General features: G+C 46.2%; 1 protein-coding gene across 3 annotated transcripts in view; it reads left to right on the forward strand.

Moving 5' to 3' along the window:
• Positions 1-23117, forward strand: part of LOC147436210 (uncharacterized) — a 164775-nt gene extending 141658 nt beyond the window's left edge. For 2 of the 3 annotated variants that reach the window (XM_086489103.1, XM_086489104.1), the window contains exons 16-22: positions 18921-19049; positions 19190-19353; positions 19475-19621; positions 19723-19864; positions 22182-22297; positions 22398-22637; positions 22720-23117. In XM_086489103.1, the coding sequence (XP_086345229.1) occupies positions 18921-19049; positions 19190-19353; positions 19475-19621; positions 19723-19864; positions 22182-22297; positions 22398-22529 (830 nt within the window). In that variant the 3' untranslated portion in view covers positions 22530-22637; positions 22720-23117. Of the gene's footprint in view, positions 1-18920; positions 19050-19189; positions 19354-19474; positions 19622-19722; positions 19865-22181; positions 22298-22397; positions 22638-22719 lie in introns of those variants that run through there. The other variant, XM_086489105.1, reaches the window with a different exon arrangement.
• The last annotated feature ends 529 nt before the right edge of the window (positions 23118-23646 follow it).

The raw sequence follows: 23646 nt of genomic DNA on the forward strand, positions 1-23646 counted from the left end.
TGGGTGTTTGCTGGGGTTGTTGGGTAAGAGAGAGATAAACTATATATATATGTGAACAGACCACCCTTCAAATCTATTACTGGGGCTTGGGCCATCCCTCGAAAAAAGGAAATGTTTAATTACACTTTGATGGACAGATGAACCCACACGTATACACAAATTGTAATTGAAAGATGGAAACTGATCAGAATAAATCACACTAGTACTTGGTAGATGACACCGGGAGGCGTAGTTCCCCTCCCAAGAAGGTTGGCCCTCAAAACAATCGCTTCTAGCAATATTTCTTCCTTTATTATTTGAAGATTTTTAAAAACTGAGGTCTGCGACCACCTATTAATTCGATTTTACAACTGAGCCCGGGCCTTTAATTTATGGGAACTAGCTTAAAAAGCAACTTGGAGACCACTGCCATTAAAACTATACCCCAAAAGCAGCTCATGTGCAAAGAAGCACATTAAAAGTCTTCAACTTTTATAATTGGCGCCCAAATAGCAACTGCTAGCATAAAATTAGCCACATCCGCAGCATTTGTACATCCTGTAATTTGCCGTGGATTTTCCACCGTGTTTTATTGTCGGCAAGGTTCAGTGAGAAGTCACTTGATTGGTTGTTTTTCCTACTACTTCGTCGACTAGTTTCCGTGTATTTCAATGTCATCGGCTTGTCACGTAGCCTTTTTTCAAATAAGATTAATCATCCTTGATTACACGTGCATACACAAAAACTCACGTGACCTTGTTAACAGTAACTTCTCCATGCAGACATTCAAGGAAATTCAGTCATTAAACACATGACCATCTACGAAGAGGGATGTTGCAGTCATTCATCTCTTGACATAACTACTCAAAACAGATACAATACAAGTCAGAGGTCTGATACAGCATTCCAAAGATACCAGGGTTGTCCTCGTATGGCGTACGGGACGATTCGTACGTTCCGTACCGTACCGTACCGTACGACTCGTACGTTCCGTACATGGCTCGTCCGTTTTTCTTTTTGGTGGGGTGATTTCTGAGGTGGGATTGTTTCGCAATTTCGATTGCATTTGACCAAGAGCCCAATGGTTGCATTGGCTCAAACAACCATGACCTATGTGCGGCGAGGCTCGGGTAGCAGATCTACTATGGCCACCACCACTTTGGAGATCATGATTCTTCTTTTTTCGCACATTGCCGTTTCCAATGTCCATGGACAGATCTTTCATGTTCTAACTTGTAAGACTTAAGTTGCTAGTACTTAGTACTAAGTACCAATGTCTATGTCATGACTCATATGATCTATGTGTTCTAACTTCTGAGTTTAAAAACTTCTTGGTTTAGTCTCTCTTGTGGTGTGCAAGACGTATGATTTTTTTTTTTGCATCGTACATTACGTCAACGTATGTCTAATTTTTGTTTTTAGTTCGATTAGTACCGCACGTCTTCGTACGTGTACCAGTCGTACGTGACCGTACCTGTCAACCCTGAAAGATACCCTCTTCTGTATGCCACATCTCAAGCTTAAGAAATTAATGAAGCAAGCGAGATCTGTCATCTGAAACTCATTTGCTAAGATCTCCATCGTCTTGCAAATGTGCTGGTCGAGGCTGCATATAATCACATGATTGCCCACATAGAAGATAACAAGTGTCATTTATCTCCCATTCTGTAAAGATCTAAATCTAGGTCTGTTGAACAATGACAAAAGGAATGTTGCAGGAAGAGAGAATCGATCTTTAGATACCATGCTCGAGGAGCTTGCTTTAGGCCATAGAGAGTCTTCCACATCCTGTCAACTTTGACACCCAATCTTGGAACTAAGAATCCTGGAGGTTTCTCCAAAAGCTTGCATGGGTCCGCAAAGGTCTGTGTGAACCAACTCCAAAACCGTAGTGACTCGTTGTGTAGAGTGCTTTGGAATAGCCTCTCTATGCTGCGTCCCACAAATTCACGAAGTGCATCGTCCTTGCTTACTTTCAACATTCTAATCATGGAAAGCACAATGGAGAGCACCAATATTCAAGTGGCCAATTCTACCGACAGATTTAACAAGCAAGCTCACTTCATACCGGTAAAGAAGACAATTAAAGCTGATCACTTGGCCAAACTGTTTGTCTCATAGATTTTCGATTATATGGCATGCCTATATCTATAGTGTAAGATAGAGACCGCAGATTTACGAGTATATTTTTGGAGAGCAGTGTGAGAGAATATAGGCACTTGGTCTAAATTCTCGTCCTCGTTTCATCCACAGACAGATGGACAATCTAAGGCAGCCAACTCGAAGGTTTTTGCCTTGTTGAAGCCCTATATCTTTGATCATAAGACTTAGTGGGAGGTTGCTTACAACAACATTGTCCACAAGTCTACAGGGAAGGCACCATTTGAGATTGTCGAGGGTGTCAAAAAGGTTCCACTGATTTTTGAGCACTAAGGATAAGATTTTTGAAGCAGATCAGTACACACAGGATTGTAGCGGAGATAACGTGTCGTGCTCTCTATAGTGGGAAGGCACCATTTGAGATTGTCGAGGGTGTCAAAAAGGTTCCACTGATTTTTGAGCACTAAGGATAAGATTTTTGAAGCAGATCAGTACACACAGGATTGTAGCGGAGATAACGTGTCGTGCTCTCTATAGTGGGTGCTCCTCAGTGCAGTGTGCGTGAGATCTCACTCCACGGAATGAAAACAGAGAAGACAATGAATAACAGAGCAACAACAGAAAGACTTAGTAGTGAAACCTGAACAGTATGAACATTGACTAACTCAAAGAAACCAATACAGACTCTGGCATGGCAGCACATTCAGCTCTAGTCCAGAACTCATGGGTACCATGGGGGTGTCGAGGCTCAGATGTGCAGGGATGGTGAAGACGTGCTATGCGTGAACTCAAGATACTAGACTCCAAAACTCCCAACCATACAAAGCAGATAATCCTATGATCCAAACCCACTACGGATATATACAAACATGAAGAGCCACCAACGGCTATAAACTAGCCACTCCAGCTAAGTCTATCTCTTAACTATGGTGGTGGTGCGCTGGCCACGGTGTCGACTGGACCACCACGTGTATCCCTGCCACGTGTCACCGGCTAGGTGAGAGTCCGTCGATTGTGAATCCATCCCAACTATAACTAATTGCATGTCCCGTGCCAGTGACAGTGTAGCCCTGCTATAGAAGTAGTCGCCACAGCCGCACCAGAAGTGTTAGTCTCTGAACGTGGAGGCATCAAATCAATGGTGGGACCCTGTAGCTGGACTAGAGGCTATTGGGCTCTGCTGTCTACAAGGTGGCCGCCTGTGTAAGGAGCAGCCACCTACTGCACGGCGGATGGGAGCACCTAGTGTATTGAGGACGCCGAGTAACACAACCATGGCAGTGTGCACCAGCAACGCCGTCACAACAAGGAACGCTCTGCATGTGTGTCATATGGCCCGACGATGAGACCCCTGAGGATAGTATTGGAATGGAGTCTGTGTGTAGGGTCTCATGAATTGCAGAGAAGGACCAGCATACCCGATAGGAGGCTGTACCTGAGTCCCCGATCCAATCCATCCATACCCCATGCCCACAGGAGCTTGGGTAGACCTATCTCCATGCAAAAGCATTTCTCGAAATCCTTGTACCTGTGCTTTAAGGTCGTCAATCATTTGGGACTTTATCTTCAAAGCTTGTTGCAATGCGAAAAAAGTAGCATCCCGATCTGCAATGGCACTCAACGACTCACAGAGATCCCTCCATAGCTGCGTATGTGACAGAGTGACGTTGAAGTGTGTAGCGCAGCTAACTGCTCTATTCCTAGCTCTATGGTGGCAATAGCATTCCTGGAATCTTGTAATATCTTCTCAGAAATCTCAAATAGAGAAGTAGATTTGGCCACCCCTGAAGATGCAACAAATGTATGTGGTGTTGGAGGACGTGCAAGAGGCACAACTGGTGAGCTAGGAGTAGGTACGGGTGTAATGGGTACAACGGGTGTAGCGGTTACATCCAAGATGGTTGTCGTTGATGGGGTGTTGGATATATTGACTGCATTAGGGGTGAATATGGGAGAGGATCCTGTGAGGCAGTAGCGGCCGAGTTGTCATGAAGAGTGGAAGTAGACATTGGCATAGTAGAACAAGGGGTGGAAGTAGACAGAGAGCGTTGTGGAAGATGCATCACCCTAGTCTACTGGCTCTCTGACAGTGGCAATGAGACTCTATTGTGTCCTTAGCCACCTTTGCTTTGATCTTTTTTTTCTTGGTTACTTTTTGATCAGCCTGAATACTTGGAGATTTTCTTAGGGTAGGATTGGAGAGGGGTGAGCGGGTTAGGGTAGGGGCAAGTAGGTAGGGCAGGGACGAGGGAGATTGGAGAGGGGCGAGGGGGTTGGGGTGGGGGCGAGTAGGTAGGGTAGAGGCGAGGGGGCTAGGTAGGGGCAAAAGGAGAGGGTAGGGGCGAGAGAGATAGATGGCTAGGGGTTTGTGGTAGGGGCAAAATTAGGGGCGAGGTAGTTAGATAGGGAGGGTGGAGGCGAGAGAGTTGGATAGGGACGAAGGGAATGGTCCTTCAGTTACCACCCATACGGGCCAGATGGAGAGGGTAGAACAGGAAGAAACTAAAGAGCTAGGAATTTGAACCAAGGAAACAGGAAGATGACGCTTTATTGGTGATTTCCCTACGATGATATTTCACCTGGTAAAGCAAGGCATGGTAAGGAAATGCTCTGGCTCGTGGAAAGTTATTTGAGCCTCAGTAGCAAGTAGTAATCTGGAAAGCCCAAGGCTACAGTTAAGGATGGAGGAGATGAAGACAATAGAGTGAATACCAGACTTGGTGGGGATAGAACTTACTCTAAGAGATAAATGGAATTGTACAACATTTGGCAAATGAATCGGACACTACTATGTTTACAAGGGCGAACAAACAGAAACTTAATTCCGCATGTGAAGTGAAGACCGCAATCTGGAAAAGAAGAGTACAACAGTGGCCAGGCATATTCCTTAAAAAAGGGACACCAGGGAAGGGAAGTGGTAATGCAGTTTAAGATAGAAGGCTCCATGAAAAAGAAGAGAGATACCCAATTAAACAGATAGAGACCTCAGCGCCACTAAATAAAGGTACAGATCTAGTTAATCAAATGGGAGGATGTTGCATGAGAGAACACAATGCGTCTATTAAAAAGAGCGGGAATCAATTGAAAAACTTGCGGGGCAAAAGACATGTAATCATCAGAAGAACATTGTTGAAACAATGGGCCAGGAGAAAAGTGAGGCAAAGATTGTGATGAAGACAATGAGAGACGTGAGGTGAATCGTTAGCATGTTGGTAGGGAGCACACGGCATCTAATGCCAGACTGAACGAGAGAGAAGACACGTTACTAGTGGGGAGAGAGTGGCGACGTATGGATTATGGTGATGGTTTATGGTGAGGGGTGGTAGCGTTTGATCCTGGAGCCATTTACCAGCGGCAAAGAAACACCTTCCAGAGTCGCTACCTGGACCGCGCCCTGTGGCAAACTTTCCTGTACCATGTATGGTCCTTGCCATGCTGGGACCAACTTCTTTGCTTTTTTCTGGTATCTAACTTGATACAGTAGCACTAGTGATCCTTGCACTATTTTTGGCTTGCGAAGATGCTATGCTTTCTGATGAAGCTTGTCACAAGACGGGCGCCACGTGCCAATAGAAAAGAACAGACTGAACAGACTTTTAGCACTTCAATAACAACTGAACTGAGAGAGAGAGAGAGAGAGACGACACGCGACACGGAGTGGCAGAATCTAACCCAGAGAGTATTGGGCCCAAACCTTGGCGTCCCTTTTGGTATTTCTTTATATTACTACTGGTTTGCAAAGTACAACAGCCGAGGAGCACCTCCTCTGCAATCTGCGCGCTGAAGAGTGCCAAAGAGGGCCCCCAAGGCTCATATTTAAAGTCCCAAAGCCTAAAAGCATCAAATATGAAAAGCTGACCCCAAAAAAACACTTTCCTAGAATTTCGGGATTTCCCTAAAAATCCGCCGCGAATTGCGGAACGTCCGTACAGGTGCCACGTCATCATATTTTGATGTGCAAAGTCTTTTGAGTGTTTTTTGCTTTATTTTTAATGTCTTTATATCACTTGGGGCCCCATCGGACAGGGTCCCCATAAGTTGGTAGGACTTCTTCTTCTGTTACTTGTTCTTCTTACGGTTTAGGCCCCTCGGCCGATATCTGCAAGTTGGCTTTGTTCTTCAGGGCTTTGACACGTCAGCAGTTTGTGACATCTCCCCTTCTTGAAAGAGAGTAATCGTCCGCGATTACAGCATATCTGCAAAACAACTCAAGCTAGCTCAAAAATTTTCGAGGGTAATTCCGAGGGACATTCCGAGGGACAATCAATTTGCTCTTTTTGCTAAGGAGTTAGCTTCCCCCTTCTGCTCTTTTGATCAAGGAGTTAGCTTCTCCTTTCGTCTAGATCGGAACTCTTGATATTCCGGCATAGTAAAATTAGCCATCACACCCAGACGTATTGATCTTCAAAACAACTAAAGCTAGCTCAAAAATTTTCGAGGGTAATTCCGAGGGACATTCCGAGGGACAATCAATTTGCTCTTTTTGCTAAGGAGTTAGCTTCTCCTTTCGTCTAGATCGGAACTCTTGATATTCCGGCGTAGTAAAATTAGCCATCACACCCAGACGTATTGATCTTCCACGGGTGTCTTGATGCACTAAAATTACATACCCAGGCAATCTCAACCAATTAGGAATATTCAGTGGTTGGCACATCACAATGCAACACAAATGCTCACATATGCATGTTACAAGACATAGGAACATAAAGCCGCCGATGAACACTCCTCCCGCATAACCTAACAAGGTCCGGGCCGGGAGATATCCAACGACTCCCTCAACTCCTCCCGCATAACCTAAAAAGGTCCGGGCCGGAAGATATAGAGGCCTTTTACAACCAAACACCCCCAGACCGCAGCCTGCGTCGTTTGGAGGTGCTGAGAGTAACCAGTGCTCAGACTTCTTGATACTCCTTCCGCATAACCATCCAGGTCCAGGCCGGGAGTCAAAAACAACAATACTCCCCCCGTAAATAACCACAAGGGTCCGGGCCATGAGTATGAACTAGCATTCTCAAACATCATTTCTCACTACTCCACCCGGGAGTAAAATCACCAATCATTGAAACCAGTATTAAAACTAGAGTCAAACAATTCAAATCGGCACCAAGACAGGTTTAAAACAGATAGCATCCATTTCAAACAAATTCCAAACAGGATCTCCAAACAAGTTCTCAAACAGATTCTCAAACAAAATTCAAACTTAAAAAGCAATCTCGACATCAGCCGAGCTCAAAAAGTTGACTGACTTTCCATCCTGAAACCTGCACCAAAAATTAGGGTTAGATTCCTTCCATAAGATAGTAGCCGAGCACAGCATGGTCCATGAGCTCTTGGACAGACAGTGTTTCTCTGGCGGCGATGGTAGTCCCAAGATAGCAATCGCACCAAACCTCCAAGGTCATCTGCTCGTGAAGAGACATCTACTGAGAGATGCCGATTCAAGTTATAATTTGCTAGGGTTTCCATGGCAAGCATTTCAGGATACCCCACTCTACCAGAAGTTGTACTCCGAAGGAAGATGTCAGAAACCATATAACTTCGGGCAAAAATTTTCTTGAAAGCTTGCCAAGTACTTGGAGTATGCTGCTTGGTAGCTATCAACATCTGCATGGTACTGTCTCTGAGAAAAGACAACAGCTCGAAACAAATCTTGGATCCTTCTCTTGCAAGTGATCTTAATGGCTTATGCCCTGTAAGACATGAGCGGTGAAGACGGGAGCGCGCCGGATGCACGATGAAGTAAGGGTGGGAGTAGCTAATAAGTCCGAGGTCAGAGCACGAAGCTAAAATTTGCAACGAACTTTTGAAAGTGCAATCTTGCTCCATGTGCTCCTTGGTATGACCGGTATGCTTTCAGAAAAGCACACGCCTGATGCTCTGATACCACTGTCACAAGACGGGCACCACGTGCCAATAGAAAAGAACAGACTGAACAAAACTTTTAGCACTGCAATAACAACTGAACTGAAAGAGAGAGAGAGAGAGAGAGAGAGAGAGAGAGAGAGACGGACGACACACGACACGGAGTGGCGAAATCTTACCCAAAGAGTATTGGCCCCAAACCTTGGCGCCCCTTTCGGTATTTCTTTATATTACTGCTGATTCGCAAAGTACAACAGCCGGGGAGCACCTCCTCTGCAATCTGCGCGTTGGAGAGTGCCAGAGAGGGCCCCCAAGGCTCATATTTAAAGTCCCAAAGCCTAAAAGCATCAAATATGAAAAGCTGACCCCAAAAAAACACTTTCCTAAAATTTCGGAATTTACCTAGAAATCTGCCGCAAATTGCGGAACGTCCGTACAGGTGCCACGTCATCATATTTTGATGTGCAAAGTCTTTTGAGTGTGTTCTGCTTTATTTTTTATGTCTTTATGTCACTTGGGGGCCCATCAAACGGGGTCCCCATAAATTGGTAGGACTTCTTCTTTTGTTACTTGTTCTTCTTAGGGTTTAGGCCCCTCGGCCGATATCTGCAAGTTGGCTTTATTCTTAAGGGCTTTGACACGTCAGCAGTTTGTGACAAAGCTGCTTTGCTTGGAGCGCCTGAGAAGCTAATCTACGGTTTTCTTCCAACAGGGAGAGACGAGAGAGGTTGGTCGAGGTAGTCCTAGTTGTGACCCGAAGGCTGCCCACCCTAGAGGATCCATAGTTGAATTCAAAAGGAGCAATAGCTACCAAACCAAAAGCCAATTGAAAAGGAGTGTAGAGCGTTCTTTGTAGGAAGTGCGATACGCCCAGACAGTGCCGAGGGTTGCCTGAGCCCACGAAGCTGGATGCAGATGACAAGCTTTACGAAGTAGAGCAATGAGAACTTTGTTGGTGCTCTCTACCTGGCCATTTTCTCTTGGGTAGTAAGAGCATGACTTGCGATGGAAGATTTTGTAGGTGCCGAGCAACGTGGTGATCAAGTCATTTACAAAATGACTGCCTCTATCATTGGTGATCTCGAAGGGGCACCCAAACCTACAAAGTATATTCTCATACAAGAACTTTGCTACTGTAGAGCTAGTGCAATCTGTTGTTGCCAATACTTCTAGCCACTTGGTTGCATAATCGAAGCCACTAGGAGATACTTTCGATTACCCGGCTGAGCCGGCGGAGAAATTGGACCCACAAAGTCCAAACCCCATCTTTCAAATGGCAACCATGCCATGGATACCTGGAGGGGATAGTTGGAGTGCTTACTCGGTCTAGGGGCACATCGCTGACATAAATCACACACCTTTACATGAGCAATAGCATCCCGAAACACGTAGGGCCACCATAAGCCACTCTGTAGAATTTTCTGAGCCGTGATGTGACCAGGATAATGGCAACCAATGGGACCATTGTAGGTGTCCTCTAAAATATGCTCCACTTCATGAGGAGAGACACACCTTCTCAAAACACCATTTGGTCCAGCCTTATAGGGCTGACCGCCAATCAAAGTGAATGGTCAAGATTTTGAATAGTAACCTTCTCTTCTGCAATGGAGAAGCATTCTCTGGGAACATGTCAATGGATAACAAATACAAAACATCGCCTTGGACTCAGCGATTGGCTTCTCTTTTCCCCTTTGCGGCGGCAGGGACCAGACTGAGTGGACTCTAGACTCGGTGTTGGAGTAGCTACAGACACAGGCCCTAGAGTTCTCTCATCACATGGGAGACCTAGGGGTTACAGACATGCTTTAGACTCTTTGGCCATTGGCCAAGTTTGTTGTGACACCTCCAGACGCAGTAGGATGTAGACACATTGTGATTTACTTTTTTGCTGATACGCAATGCCCGCCATGCTATGTACACATACATGAAGACTCCTGGACAGATGAGGTTGCTTTACGCATGGCTCGGTCTACTTGGGCTTGGGCTAGGCACTCTTTGCAGTCACGCTTATCTCAAGGAGGCTCGGATGCGGATTATTCCCCAGCCAAGCCAGCCTCGAAGATAGCACGTTTAGCTGCTGCGGCAGCATCTGTTCTCTCTCGCTCCCCACGAGGATCGTCTCATGGAACGTTCAGGGATTAGGTGGGCCCCAGTTTCAACTTCAGAGGGGCCGACTACGTCAGGAGCTTTAGCGATGCCTTGTGGGAGGAGAGATTGATCTTCTTATGCTACAGAAGCATCATCTGTGTGAGAGCCGCATTAGACGTTGTGGTCAGCTTTTGCGTGGACGATATGATACTTTTTGGTCAGCTGCTTTTGGACCTAGAGGCATCCAGGCCGGGGTATGTATGACTATTGCGGATTCTTTGCAGCAAGCCATTGTGTGCAGAGGGATTATTATGCCAGGCAGGGCTCAATGGATCACTATGGAGGTTCAGGGTTGTTTTGTGGGCTTCCTGAACATCTATGCGCCCAATGTAGCGAGTGCACGAGCAGAGTTTTGGTCACAGGTTGTTGAGTCTCTACCGCAGGCAGAGCAATGGTGCATAGGGGGTGACTTCAACATGCTGAAGAACCCCTTTGACAGGATTGGTGGTAGCCATGCTACTGTGCATGGAGTTGAGCTAGCAGCTTGGGAGAGATTTTGTATGACTCTGAGGGTTTCGGATGTGTGGCAGCATTCTAGCTTTGTGAGGCCCCCAGACAGCCTGGCCTTCTCTCATTCGGACCGCAAAGTGGGAGGAGTGAATCTATCGCGGATAGATCGCTTCTACACTACTGACCACTTCTGTGACTTGGGTGGGACAGTTGGCATTCTGGCAGGGACTTCCTTTTCGGACCATGCACCAGTGATCCTCACAGTGACTGACAGGCAGAGGAGGGGGAGCACGATGCTACGCATCCCTGGGAGGGTCTTGCTGGACTCTACGCTCAGAGAGCGAGTGGAGGCTCTTTGGACAGAGAGCTTAGACATGCAGGATTCTCCTGCTAACAGAGTGGCCTCAGGACTAGCTCAGCTTAGTCGATTCTTTGTTCAGGAGTCTTTGGCTCGCCTGGCTGCAGCGAGAGAGGAGCAGCGTCTCTGACGGGGCGTTGCTTCCTTACAGAGGATGCAGGAGCAGCATCCAGACAGTCCTTGGTTGGAGGAGCAGTTATAGCAAGCTCGCCAGGAGATTGTTAGCACAAAGGAGAGGCGCCATGAGTTTGCTTTCTATCGACAGCCATCTCAGCAGACCCAGGTGGGTGACAGAGTGACAGGCGCTTTCTTTGAGGCAGTGGGACCTCGGCATATGCATGCCAAGGTCAATCAGTTGAGGAGGCCCGACAGGTCAGTTGCTTCAAAGCCAGAGGACATGCGTGCAGTTGCTACTGACTTTTACCGTGATTTACTATCTGCAGAGCCTCAGTCAGAGCGTCAGGATGCATGCAGAGAGCAGGTGTGGGCACAGATGCCTTGTCTTGTGATTGAGGAGATGTGCCAGAGGCTGGAGCTGCCTTTTCAGCTAGAGGAGCCGCACACGGCTCTTAGTGCACTCCCCCGTGGTAGCAGTCCAGGTGAGGATGGCTTGACTCCCAGCTTTTTCTTGGAGTACTGGGACTTTCTTGGCCCAAATCTCTACAGTGCTTTTCAGTACATCCTGCACACAAGAGAGATGCCTGACAGCATGAGTGAGGGCCTTATCTACCTCATTCCCAAGGAGGGTGGCTTCTTGGATGAGATTTGATAGTGGCGCCCCATCACCATCCTCAACTCAGCCTACAAAATTCTTGCCAAGGCTCTGAGTTTGAGGATTCAACCACTCCTTGAGAGCATTATACATGGGCTAGGGCTCCGTGGTGAGGATCTGGTGATTCTTCTTCTCGATTTTGAGAAGGCCTACGACAGAGTTGACTGGGACTTTCTGGAGGGCACTCTACGCAAGATGGGCTTCTTAGATGCTTGGATCAAAGGGGTGTCAGTTTTGTACAGACGGGCACACAATCAGGAACTTTTGGCAGGAGGTAGGGGTGATCGCTTCATGCTCACACGTTCGGTCAGATAGGGCTGCCCTCTTGCCCCCTTTCTCTTTCTGTTCTATGTTGAGGCAATGAGCAGGTTTCTGGTGTCGCAGTAGGTTGATTTACGTGGCTTAGCACTTTTTATTCGAGGAGATGAGCTATTGGACGTTGAGTTTGCAGACGACTCAACCTTGTACTTGGATGGCCAGGAGGCCAACCTTCACAGGTGTGAGCAGGCTCTTGAGACTTTCTGTTGTGCATCTGGCGCACTGACCAACTGGAGAAAGATAGTGGCTTTCTCGGTTGGTAGTGCTCCTATGCCCGATTGGTTGCCAGGTGAGGGTTTCAGGTGGATTCGCCAAGGGACTGCAGTTCGATACTTGGGCTGTCAGGTTGGTTCGAACTTGTCTCCCGAGCAGCAGATTGCTCCCCCCCTCCTGTCTATCAAGAGAAAGTTGTTACATTGGAGCTCCGCCGGCGATTGTCTCTGGCAGGCATAGTTGTAGTGGTTAACCAGGTGTTGTTGGCTACCATGTGGTACATAACTTCTTGCTGGATCTTCTCGATTTCTTGTATCAGCCAGGTAGAGAGGCTGATCGAGAACTTCCTTTAGTCAGGACATGACACTCAGATAGCCCGGGCCAAAGTGGCTTGGCAGGTATCACTCTTCCTTGTTCTCAGAGAGGGCTTGGGATCATAGACCCAACACAGCACAGGAGAGCCCTTGGGAAGTTCAGGGACTTCTTCCAGGTGAGGAGCCCTGGAAGGAGTTCTTACTTCAGCGGCTTCGTGCTAGGGTACCTCAGCCTGGAGGCCCCAAGCGACCTTGGACCAGATGGATTTTCACAGAGATGCGCAGAGTTGGCTTGAGCAGGAGACTGGAGGACCGCTTCGCTGTGAGTTTGCTCCGTTCTTGGGAGCATCGACGGCGAGGCCTAGAGTAGCGTGAGCCTACTTGTACGAAGGAGCGCCTGAGACAGCCCCTTGTTTGGAACCCCATGGTTAGCACTCAAAGAGGCTACTTGGTTGGTAGTCGGCCTCATGTTTCCTGGGGTCCCATGGCAGAGGGTCCACCATGTTCTTTAGGTGATTGGTTACAGTTTTCAGGCTTGTTAGAGGAGCTCCAGGGCTTGCAGCTACAGGGCATCAGAGGGGTGCAGAGTATGTATCAGGACATCTCAGAGGTAGTACCAGCTGAGGGGCTCACACCTCTCGAGTCTGCGGCTCCTTGATGGATGGGAGCCTTCACGCGGTTGGAGGTTCTCATCTCAATTCGGGCTTGCTTAAAGACTGTACCCTCGCTGTGTTTCGAGATACAGGGGGAGGGATGCTTACACCGAGTTGCAGTAGAGGCCCCGCATGTGGTAGAGTGCTGTTTTCAGAGGATCCGAGTGGTGGGCATCTGTGGGAGGACTTGTGTCATCGATTCTGACCCAGCAGACACTGGAGACTGTGGGCTTGGGAGACTGTGGGCTTGGCACGAGTACAGTGGGATCCTGGAGAGTGGCTTTGGAAGGACCCTTTCTCCTTTGCAGACCATCCAAGTGTCCCCTTCTTTCAGTACACTGTACAACTGGGACGTCACATACCAACAACACAGAGAGAGGCTCACCCTGCTGTAGCACCTCATTGGCAGGAGGAGGGTCTCACAGCTGAGTTCTTGGCAGCTTTTTTGGAGAGGTTGTGGAACTCCAAACAGCCGAGACGAGTCACTTTGTTCCAGTGGCTGGTTGCACACAGAGCTACAGCAGTTTGACCCGTTTGGATGAGTGTCGGTTGTACATTGCAGCTAAGAAATCTGAGTTTTTTCTCATTGAAGTCACTTATCTAGGTTATATCATTTCTCAGAAGGCGTTAAGCTAGACCCCGCGAAGGTGGAACAGGTACGTAATTGGGATTTGCCCAAAACTGCATATGATGTGCGTTCTTTTCTTGGTTTATGTCAAGCATATAGTTCACACATGGAGAATTTTTCACGCGTTGCCGCACCTATGACAGATGTTTTGAAAGGAGTAAAGACTCATCGACAGCGCGTGGAATTACCCGAGGCAGCCATTGAGGCTTTCGCAACTCTCAAGGTTGCGGTTACAGAAGCGTCGTGTCTTATCCTTGCCTCTTGGGATGACCTCTTTGAGGTATGGACGGATGCGAGCAATGTCACATAGGCACTGTGCTTCAACAGCATGGTCGTCCCGTAGCTTTCCTTAGTCGGAAGCTCAATAGTGCAGAAAAGAACTATTCAGTTTATAATAAAGAATGTTTGTTTGTAATTCACTCTCTTAAGCATTGGAAGCATTTTCTTTATGGTAGAGAGTTTACAGTTCGCACAGATCACCAAACCCTCAAGTGGCTCCAATCTATGCCTAGTGCACATTGGAGTGATCGCGAAGCACGGTGGTCACAATTTTTTGAGCAATTTGGAGGTTTGATTGAGTATGTGCCTGGAAAAGCTAACCCTATTGCAGATGCGTTAAGTTGCAAAGGACAGATCTTGGCTCTTGAGTCAAGATCCACAGTTTCTCTTCAGGGTGTGTCTTTCGACAGCATGCAGAACCAGTATGCGGATTCCGAGTTTGGTAAGAAATGGTTGCAGGCTCTTGCTCCCAAGGGCCAAGCAACTATCTCATTCGCGATGGATTGTTATATTTTCGTCAACGTCTATGTGTGTTGCCCTCTCTCAGGCCAACCATCTTGCATGATGCACATGACTCTCTCACGGGTGGGCACAAGGGAATGAACACCACTTTGAAAAAAATAGAAAGATTCTTCTATTGGTCTAAAATGCGAAAAGATGTGTTTTGTTATGTCACACAGTGCACTATATGTCAAAAGGTAACAGCTCCTCGGGGTAAGCAGCAAGGCCTCTTGCTTCCACTGCCTATTCCCGATGGACCTTTTCAAGATATTTCCATGGATTTTGTGACTAACCGTCCACCTAGTTTGCATTCAAGGAACACTCAATGTTTGACAATTGTGGATCGTTTCAGCAAGTTTTGCATGTTAATTCCTTGTAAGGTCACAGTCACCGCACAAGATGTAGCACGGTTGTTCATCAAGCATTGGCACCCCCTCTGTGGTTTGCCAAAATCGATTGTTTCAAATAGGGATGTTAAGTTCACGTCGAATTTTTGGAGCGCACTCTTTGAAAATTTTGGCACTAAGTTGAATTTTTCATCGGCTTTCCATCCACAGTCAGATGGTCAGACTGAGATTTACAATCAGTTGGCTTTTGATGTTTTAAAGTCATATGTGCATGGTCAACAGTCTCATTGGGAGCTCTATCTCCCATTGGTTTAGGCTATTTTGAATGACTCTTTTTCCTCTGTCATTGGTCAAACTTCGTATGAGGCAGCTTTTGGCCGTCCGTTTCAATCACTTTTGACTCGCTCGATCAGTCAAATTCCTGATGCCAATGCTGAAAGTCGGTCGTTGGATGAAATTTCTAAGGGAGTGAAGCTTCGGCAAGGCTCAGGATTCTTACTCACGGCAGGCTAATAAGCATGGTCAGGATGTTTCGATCAAGGAAGGGGATTGGGTGTATTTAAGAATCATGAAACAACGTCTTAAGCAAGTTGAAAGGAAGTGTCCAAAGTTGTCTTTTCCAATGTATGGTCCATTTCCTGTCATTAAAAAGATAAATGAGGTTTTCAATGAAATTGCAATTGCCTAACTCATGGTCAATGCACAACGTTTTCCATGTTTCTTGGTTGAAAGTGTTTCAGGAAACATCCCCAAAGGACATTTCTAAAGAAGAAGAACCGGAGATCATCGATGAAGCTGAAGTCATGGAGCCGGAGCAAGTGTTGTTGCATCGGTTTCGCCATGGTTCAAAGAAGCAAGTGAGACAATACTTTTTGAAGTTCAAGGAACGAGGAACCCACGAAGCAGTGTGGGTTGATGAAGAGTTTTTCAAAGATTATCCCGAAATATTGGCAGCCTACAAGGAAGCCATGCAAATCGGTACCAGTACCTCACTTTAAAAAGGAGGGGATGTCACATGCACATTTAACCCTATGTGCATGTGGACAAGCTACTTCATGACAAGGGTTCAGTCAGTCTAGCTTAGGAAGTGTTCTGGCACCTTTGTGAGTCTGCTCGCAGATCATGCATGTCCAGACACTTAGAGTAGATGCATATCCTCTAGTTGCACACAGCATGATCATCAGCATTACCATCAGATTCCATCGGGAGCATTTTACAGTGTAGAAAACCTATTTCTCCTATTTTAGCTATTTTTCACTTATTATTAATAAGCGACTTTGTTGGGAAACTGGGTAGGCAATTTGACTAAGCCAGTATATAAGAAAAGCTAGCGCTAGGGATTTCTGGCAAAAGAGGCAGGAGACCACAATCGAAGTGCATCTTCTCAGCAAGACCGGCAAGGAGACCTAGCGTTTTGAGCCATCAAAGACCAGCCAGTGTTTTCCATCTAAAGCAGAAGGAGCCTAGTGTTTCAGCAGTAGCAGACCAACCTGGCGACAGCAGTTCCAATAGCATTTTTGCATGAGATACAGATTCAGCCCTAGCATTTTTGGACCATAATTTTTGCCTAGCGTTTTTGCAGATTTCTGGCGTGATAACCTTCTCTGCATCAGCGTTTTCAGTTTTCAGCTCTAGACTCCGTACCGCAAGTCCTGAACCTCACAGATCCCACCTTTCTGCAGCAAATCCTCGCCGCACGGTTAGATCAGCCAACGTTTGCAGATCCAGCCCGGAAAACGCAGATTTCAGCATCTGCGTTTTCAGCGTGTCGTCGTCGTCACCGACATAGAGTTAGAATTCAGCAGATACAAGATTTGCAGATTCCAGCCATTAGCATTTTCAGATTTCAACCCGTCTCGTCGCCGTCCTCATCGTCGTCGACATCGTCGGCAAGTCGATTGCATTGTAGAGATTTTTGCAATCAATAGTAGACCGCTCTCGCCATAGAGAGTGGGGCCTTTGGAGGAGGGTTTGACAACATTCTGGTGTCGTATTCTTCTCTCTCTATCTCTCAGTCTCAGCACCCTCATTCACAGTGTTTATCCACTTTGTTTGTGATCATTTGCACTCTCTCACTAAAGGAACGGAAGGCTCTACCTTCCATAAGTAAAAGGAACCCTTGAGCACAGTTCGGAGCACTCATCTTGAGCAAAGTTCAACATTCATATCCGCTGCACCTTACATAGTTGCACGGACGCCCACGTTTTGTGCTGACAGTGCCACATGGCAGACCTATTATGGTCCTGGGAGATATTGGAGCCACCACCTGACATAAGATTTTCTTAACATCGTACACACAATGTACCTGAAAGACGGAAATTGAACAAAAGAAATCACACTTGCACTGGTAGGTGACACGGGAGAGGCGTAGTCCCCTTGCTAAGAAGATTGGCGCTCAAGTCGAGTGCCCCTCGTGGTATTTCCTTATTTATTATCTGAATAGCTTTTATAAGTGAGTTATGCAAACAACACGTTGAATCCGATTTTATAAGTAAGCCTTGCCTTAAATCTGTAGACATTGGTTATAAAAGAAACTCGTTAGTTCGAACGTCCAACGGATTTTGAAGAGGGTATCTGCTTTAATAGCCGAAGCAAAAAAGCAGCTCTTAGCTGTACATTCAGTAAATTTGTGGCGGATTTTCTGCTGTATTTTATGGCTAGCAAGGGCTTTTTATCATGAGACTCTAGCTGCTAAGCCAAGTGTGATAGTCAGTGGTCACTTTTCCATCACCAAGACGGAGGGAAAGGTTTACAGGCAAACCCTTGACCAAACCACTTTCATTAAAAAAAAAGAACCAAGGATGGAGCGTCCGTCATTCCAGGACTGTAAATCGAACACTATGCCCTTATGTTACCTAGTTGAGATATGACCTCAGTTGAGAAGTTTCAAGTCCCTTAATCAGCTGCTTTTCTTGCTACTTTGTCTGCTGGTCTTCATTGTACTGCCATGTCATCGACTTGTCTCAGAGGCCCATAGTGCTAATGAGCTCCCATCTAGAATCTCTCTCCTTAGTCCATGTTGCTATCGAGAAACCAAGCATAGGGCACTGCCACTGACAGCTGCAGGGAACGATGGAGGCCTTCACATAAAGAACCACACCTCTTGTGCATCCGGATAGTCCTAGAAATAGTGCTGCTGAGACTCCACTGGATGGTGACAAATGAGACAGATTGAGGGACGTCCACTGTAAGCAAGTCAAACACCACTGGATGGGGGGGGGGGGGGGGGGGGGGGGGGGGGGGGGGGGGGGGGGGGGGGGGTAGGTGTGTGTGTGTGTGTGTCTGGGTTTCCAAGTTAGATAAGTTAGAAAGGATAAAGAAAGATATGTTGTGTGTCTTCTGCTTGGCCTTTCTGATTCAATAGTCAGAGCCCCTTGTGATCCTTCAGGCTCTTTGGTCAGTGCTGACTGACCCCACGTGGTTCCATGCTGATTCTTTTTCCTTCTCTCTTTACGTTTGAGCAAGAGGAACTGGGGCTATCAACATTCATACAGTTCTTTTCTGCTATGTGATAACCAAAGTTGCACAGCTACTGCTTGGAACTCCATGTTTCCTGCTGAGGACCAAGCATATTTAGATCTTGTTTCACTTCGTTTGGAGAGGATAGTGAACGGGGCTATCAGTTTGGAGTATTGCAAGGCTGAAGAAAACCTGGCAGACCTCTTCACTAAGGTTCTTAGAGTGGTAGTTGTTGAGGCTTACTCCAAATCCCTGGCAATTTGCATCCCAGCCAAGATTTTGTTCTTGACATTCAAAGCGTGAATCCTCCAATAGAGGGTTATTCTAGGACCAAATTGGGAATTGAGATTTATTTTAGAGGTGGGACCGATGGCAAACAGCAGCAGAACTGTGTGCAATTGGTTCCCTTTTAAACTCACATACTTGATACATTTCACCATAAGGTTTAGTTTTATAGATCCATCCTGTGAACAATTTAGAAGCTCATTTCATGATGCCTAGAGGCTTACTGTTCTAATTCTTTGTTGATTACAATGCAGGCCCTGATTTGCAAGTGACTTTGGTAGTGAGGTGCATAGAAGTTATTCGGGCAGTCTACAGCAGAGGATCAATAGAGCTGTCAGATTATCTCAGTTTTATATTCACTGTTGTTGTGGAATCTGTGCAAGGTGACTTTTTTTTTTCGCTTGACTAACAAAAATTCCTCGGCCACATTTATTTTTGAAGATAGTAAATTCTCATGATCTTGGGACATTTTGGTGGGGTAGTCCATAACCTCCAGTGTGGTTTTGCTCTATTGAAAACACAGATAGCTGCCCACAAATACCTCAACCGGGTGACTCAGAGATGGATCGAGCACCTTTGTATAGAAGGCAGAGAATTATTATTGGGTTACTTTGTTCCTGCCTCAATCAAATAGGCGATCAAAGGCTGTTGCTGCACTTGTTAAACCCATCAATCTGCCATGTGATGGTGAGCAATAACACTACTTTGCCTTGGCTTCAATAGCAAGAGGGGACTAGCCAGATGTTGACAAATTATAACATTGTTAAATCTTAGGTGTCTTTACTTTCTCCATTATAAACTTTTGCAGGTTTCGCCTTTGCCTCCTTTGCCTTCATATGGGCTGATTCGGATCATTAGCATCCTTGGGACATTTGCCAATGGTCTCTTTATACCCAAGTCTTTGTTTGAGTCGCTTCCAGATTTTTTGAAAGATTACCTTGTTTCCTTGTTTATGGTATGTGAACAAAAGTCGTTCTTGCTTTTCTATGTCCAATGATATTCAAGATCAAGTTGAATCTTTGTTTTTTACTGTGCTCATGTTAAAATTGGCATCAGGAGAGGTGCTTCAGAAAGAAGACAGTAGATGGGAATGAGCTTCTCATAAACCCGTTTCTCCATCCATGTCTATGTATTCTGTCAAAAAGTGCTAAACTGACTGAACGAGTCCTCCAGCAGCTATGTGCACCTTCTAGCCCAGGTAAATTTTTGAGGTTCATTTGTTTTTGAAAAATGCTTGCTATCTCAATGCTACACTGATGGTGCTTGACAAGACCGAACGCTTATCTGAAATGCACCCTCTTATTTGAGGGTTTGAACATTTAAGCATACTCTTTTGTGTATATTAAAGAGATGATTAATCAACTTTTTCTCAAGAATAATGATTTGCTATGTTTCTTTTAGATTTACTGCACAAGACAATTTTTCAAGCACTAAAGAAGTTCATATACGCCCGCTCTCTCATACAAGGTCTCTCTAATGATAGGAGTCAGCTTATCTGTCACTGCAGGGTTAATCTTACTAGGGGAACAAGTGCTTGAGGTGCAATATGCTGTGCAACTTGTGAGAGATTGTCAAAAGATGCCATGGATACAATTTGCCCCAGAGTGGCTAGATGTTTCAGAGCCGAGAATTGAGGCACACAACATATTCATGTAGAGATTCAGGGCGAGAACTGCATCACCAAGGGGATCAATAGAGTCAACAAACAAAGGGGAGGTAGAGGTAGGGACAGACAAATAGCTATACGACCTCACCTTGTATACCAAAGAGGGAGAGGCCAATTCACATAGTGGGGAATAGCTTTCAGATAGGCCAAAACCACCCATGGGCCAACCTAGTTCTAGTCACATAAGATCCACGTGCGCTTACAACTTGCAGCTGCAAACCTAGAGAAAGCATTAGGTGTGCTAGAAAACATCACGGTAACAATGTGTGGAGTTGAGTTTGAGCACAAAACTATTATGTGACCACAGGGGTCAATTCAGTCACCGACAAGTATCAAGATGTAGCAAAAAAAAACTTGCAAGAAAAAGATCCTTCCATTAGTTAATAAAACTGCCCAAAGGGCTACAACCAACCTCTGCAAAAGAGGGCTACATCAGAAACATTGGGAGACTCTCCCAGTGAGAAGACAAAGTATGTACAATGGGGGCTAGATCACAAGATGGGAGGAGGAAACAGCCACACTGTTGGCCGGTAGTGCCATCTGGGCATACTTTGAACCATGGTGAAGAAAGGCCCTGAGCGCCAAAGTCACACGAAAGCCTCGCGGTGCTCCTGCATGGGTTGGAGCTGCCCTGAAGTCTCTCAAAGTGACCCCTGAGTGTATGAATCAGCTCCAACCAAATGTCATGAACAGTCTTTGCTGGTGGGACAGGGCGAGCCTCGAAGATGCGAAAGCAGCGAGCCCACCAGATGAACCAAAGTGTCAGACCATAGATGAGATCCAAATGCCACTCTCTATCACTGCACCACTCCTTGGGGATGAGCTCTGTGGCAAGTTGAAGTGTAGGTCAACCACACCCCTGAATCACTATCATCCTGCTAGTGGAAGCCTTCTCAAAAGTGAGCGATGAGCCCGAGAGTGTGGACCAGACTGCATCACCCCAAGTGTACTGTCGGGCTGTGGAAAGTGCTAGCATCAGCCGAAGAATCCGGAGCCAAACCTGTTGTGCCATGGGGCAGTCCCACAAACAATGATGTTTACTCTCCAAAGGATGGCCACAGGCTGCACATGCTACCAAGAAGCCGTTGTGTACCAACCAACTCCCAACTGCAGTAGCTCTATGGGCAACTAGCCACTGAAACATAGTAACTCTCCTCGGTTGCTTGCTGTCCGACAACCGCTCCCAAAATCTAAACAAGAACTTGGCTGTGAGACCCTCCTCCTGCCTTGAAGCGTTGCAGCTGGGCAAGCCTCGCTCCGTGCTGCGAGTATGTGTCGCCCCCAACGAGCTGTGTACTGGAAGGAAGGAGTCCCTGGGTGATCAGCTGAAGAGAAAGGATCTCGCGAGAACCACTCTCCCGGGTCCCACTGCACTCATACTAAAGGGATGCTCTTCCAAGCCCAAAGCCGCCAGTGTCCTGACTCATACCATCCTATCGATGGCCTTCTTCACCATCTCAACGGTGAAAAAAGCAGGTGTGGGCATGGATCGGGAGCAGGGTCAGGAAGGGGCAGCCAAAAATGCCCTCTTCTTCTGCCGCACTAGGCATCGGAAGTCAATCTGTGATTGTCTGTGAGTGATGTCCCCCAAAAGCACCTCCCTTTGAAGTCTGGCTCTTGTCTCGCGACATTCCTCATCATACCAGCAATTCTGGGGCTTGCTCCTAGAGCGCCGTCTCTGCTCAGGCTGGGTATGTGGGTATGCCTCTGCTGCTGTGTCATGCAATGTCTGTGTCAGTATAGTAGTAAGCTCCTCTAGAGAGAGAGAGAGAGAGAGAGAGAGAGAGGAGGGGCGGGCGGGGGGGGGGGAGGGGGTAATATGGTTGATAAAGTGACTGACTTTTTTTAGGGAGGGATCATCTTCATGCCAGTGTTGCTGCACTTACTCGATTATTTCGGATAGTATCTGTGCGTTCGAGGCTGTCAACGAAGGTTGAGGATAGTGTACTGCTTCAAAGATTTGAGGTATGGAGGATATTGCAGCAATAAGGTTTGATCTGGTTGAGTTTAGTTCTTGCCGACTGTTTCAAAAGGAGGATTGACTTTAATTGAATCTCTTACACAGGGTGATCGCTGGTTGGATATATTTCAACTGGAGGAGGGTAACGTGTTGTCAGCATTCCAAACATTATCAAGAACAGTCAGTTTGGCATATGGCTGGGACAAAGCTGCCAATAGCCATGCAGTAACTCAATAGCAGGAGCTGTAGTAGAACCTTGTGAAGCTGTACATGTACGAGTACGAAAGAGCAAGTGTTATCGAAGAAGAGTTATTCCTCCATGAGGTTCAAGCTTTGAGGATTCAGGTGAAGCATATGTCCCCAGTAGAATGCCTTAAGTTCGTCGATGGCATTAGGGTGGCATAACTTTATGTGTTTTGTTTGGCAGAGTCTTATCTTCATGAGAAGCAGCTACGTGCTTTTCAATTCGGACTGGATCTTTTAACTCGATAATGCTGAAGGAAATTCCCTCCATATTGTAGCGAGTATAAACGTGTGTGCTGCATCACAGCCAGCAATGCCTTTTTGGAGTATTTTTGCACAAATTTGTAACCAATTTTTGCTATGTATGAGCTTGACAGATGAGTAAGGCATGGTGGCCTTCACTACTGGGCTTAGGGGTTTCTTGGTGCCATAGCAGAAGCCCTTAGTACAAGTTCCTGTTAGTTTTTGCACTTCTCCTAAAAGAAGAGTATATTTTGTATAGCGTTAGATGAGAAAATAGTCATCTATTACCTTCAAGACACTACGGTTTTGGATAAGCTTTTGTTGTTGTCAACAATGGAATTTGGTCTTGTCTTAACTCTTTCAAAACACTCCTGTGTGCCATATTCGTCTCAACCGTGTTGCTGGTTCTATATCTCGACATGACATGGAAGTGCAAGTAGTGCCACGAGTGAAAGGGGGAGAGAAGGTGGTCACCCATTCTCCGTCTATCCCCCTCACCCAAGTCTAGTAGGTAGAATATTCCATCACTCTCTCAAGTGATCAGACTTGCATTAGAAAACCAGGTAGATTGATTGTTTGGAATTAATTCTACAAAGATTTTCTTTTTTCACTCTTCTTCACCGTCCCTCACATATCCTCTTAATATCTCTAATCTCTCATTCTTCACTTCTCTTGAGGCCGTGCAACTCTTTTCTCTCTCATGGGGCTAATGGGCTCTTACAACCCATTTTTTTCTTTAAAAGAGGGGATCCATAACCACCATTACTTGATGTTTTTTTAAACAAAAAAAAACTCATAGAGAGATCACTAACTTGGAGTCACCTCATAAAGACTTTTAAGTTGGAATGGTTCTTAACCACGAGACCTC

The sequence above is a fragment of the Adiantum capillus-veneris genome, chromosome 18 (genome assembly GCF_014529385.1).
Source record: "Adiantum capillus-veneris isolate H3 chromosome 18, ASM1452938v2, whole genome shotgun sequence".
NCBI classification, from domain to species: domain Eukaryota; kingdom Viridiplantae; phylum Streptophyta; class Polypodiopsida; order Polypodiales; family Pteridaceae; genus Adiantum; species Adiantum capillus-veneris.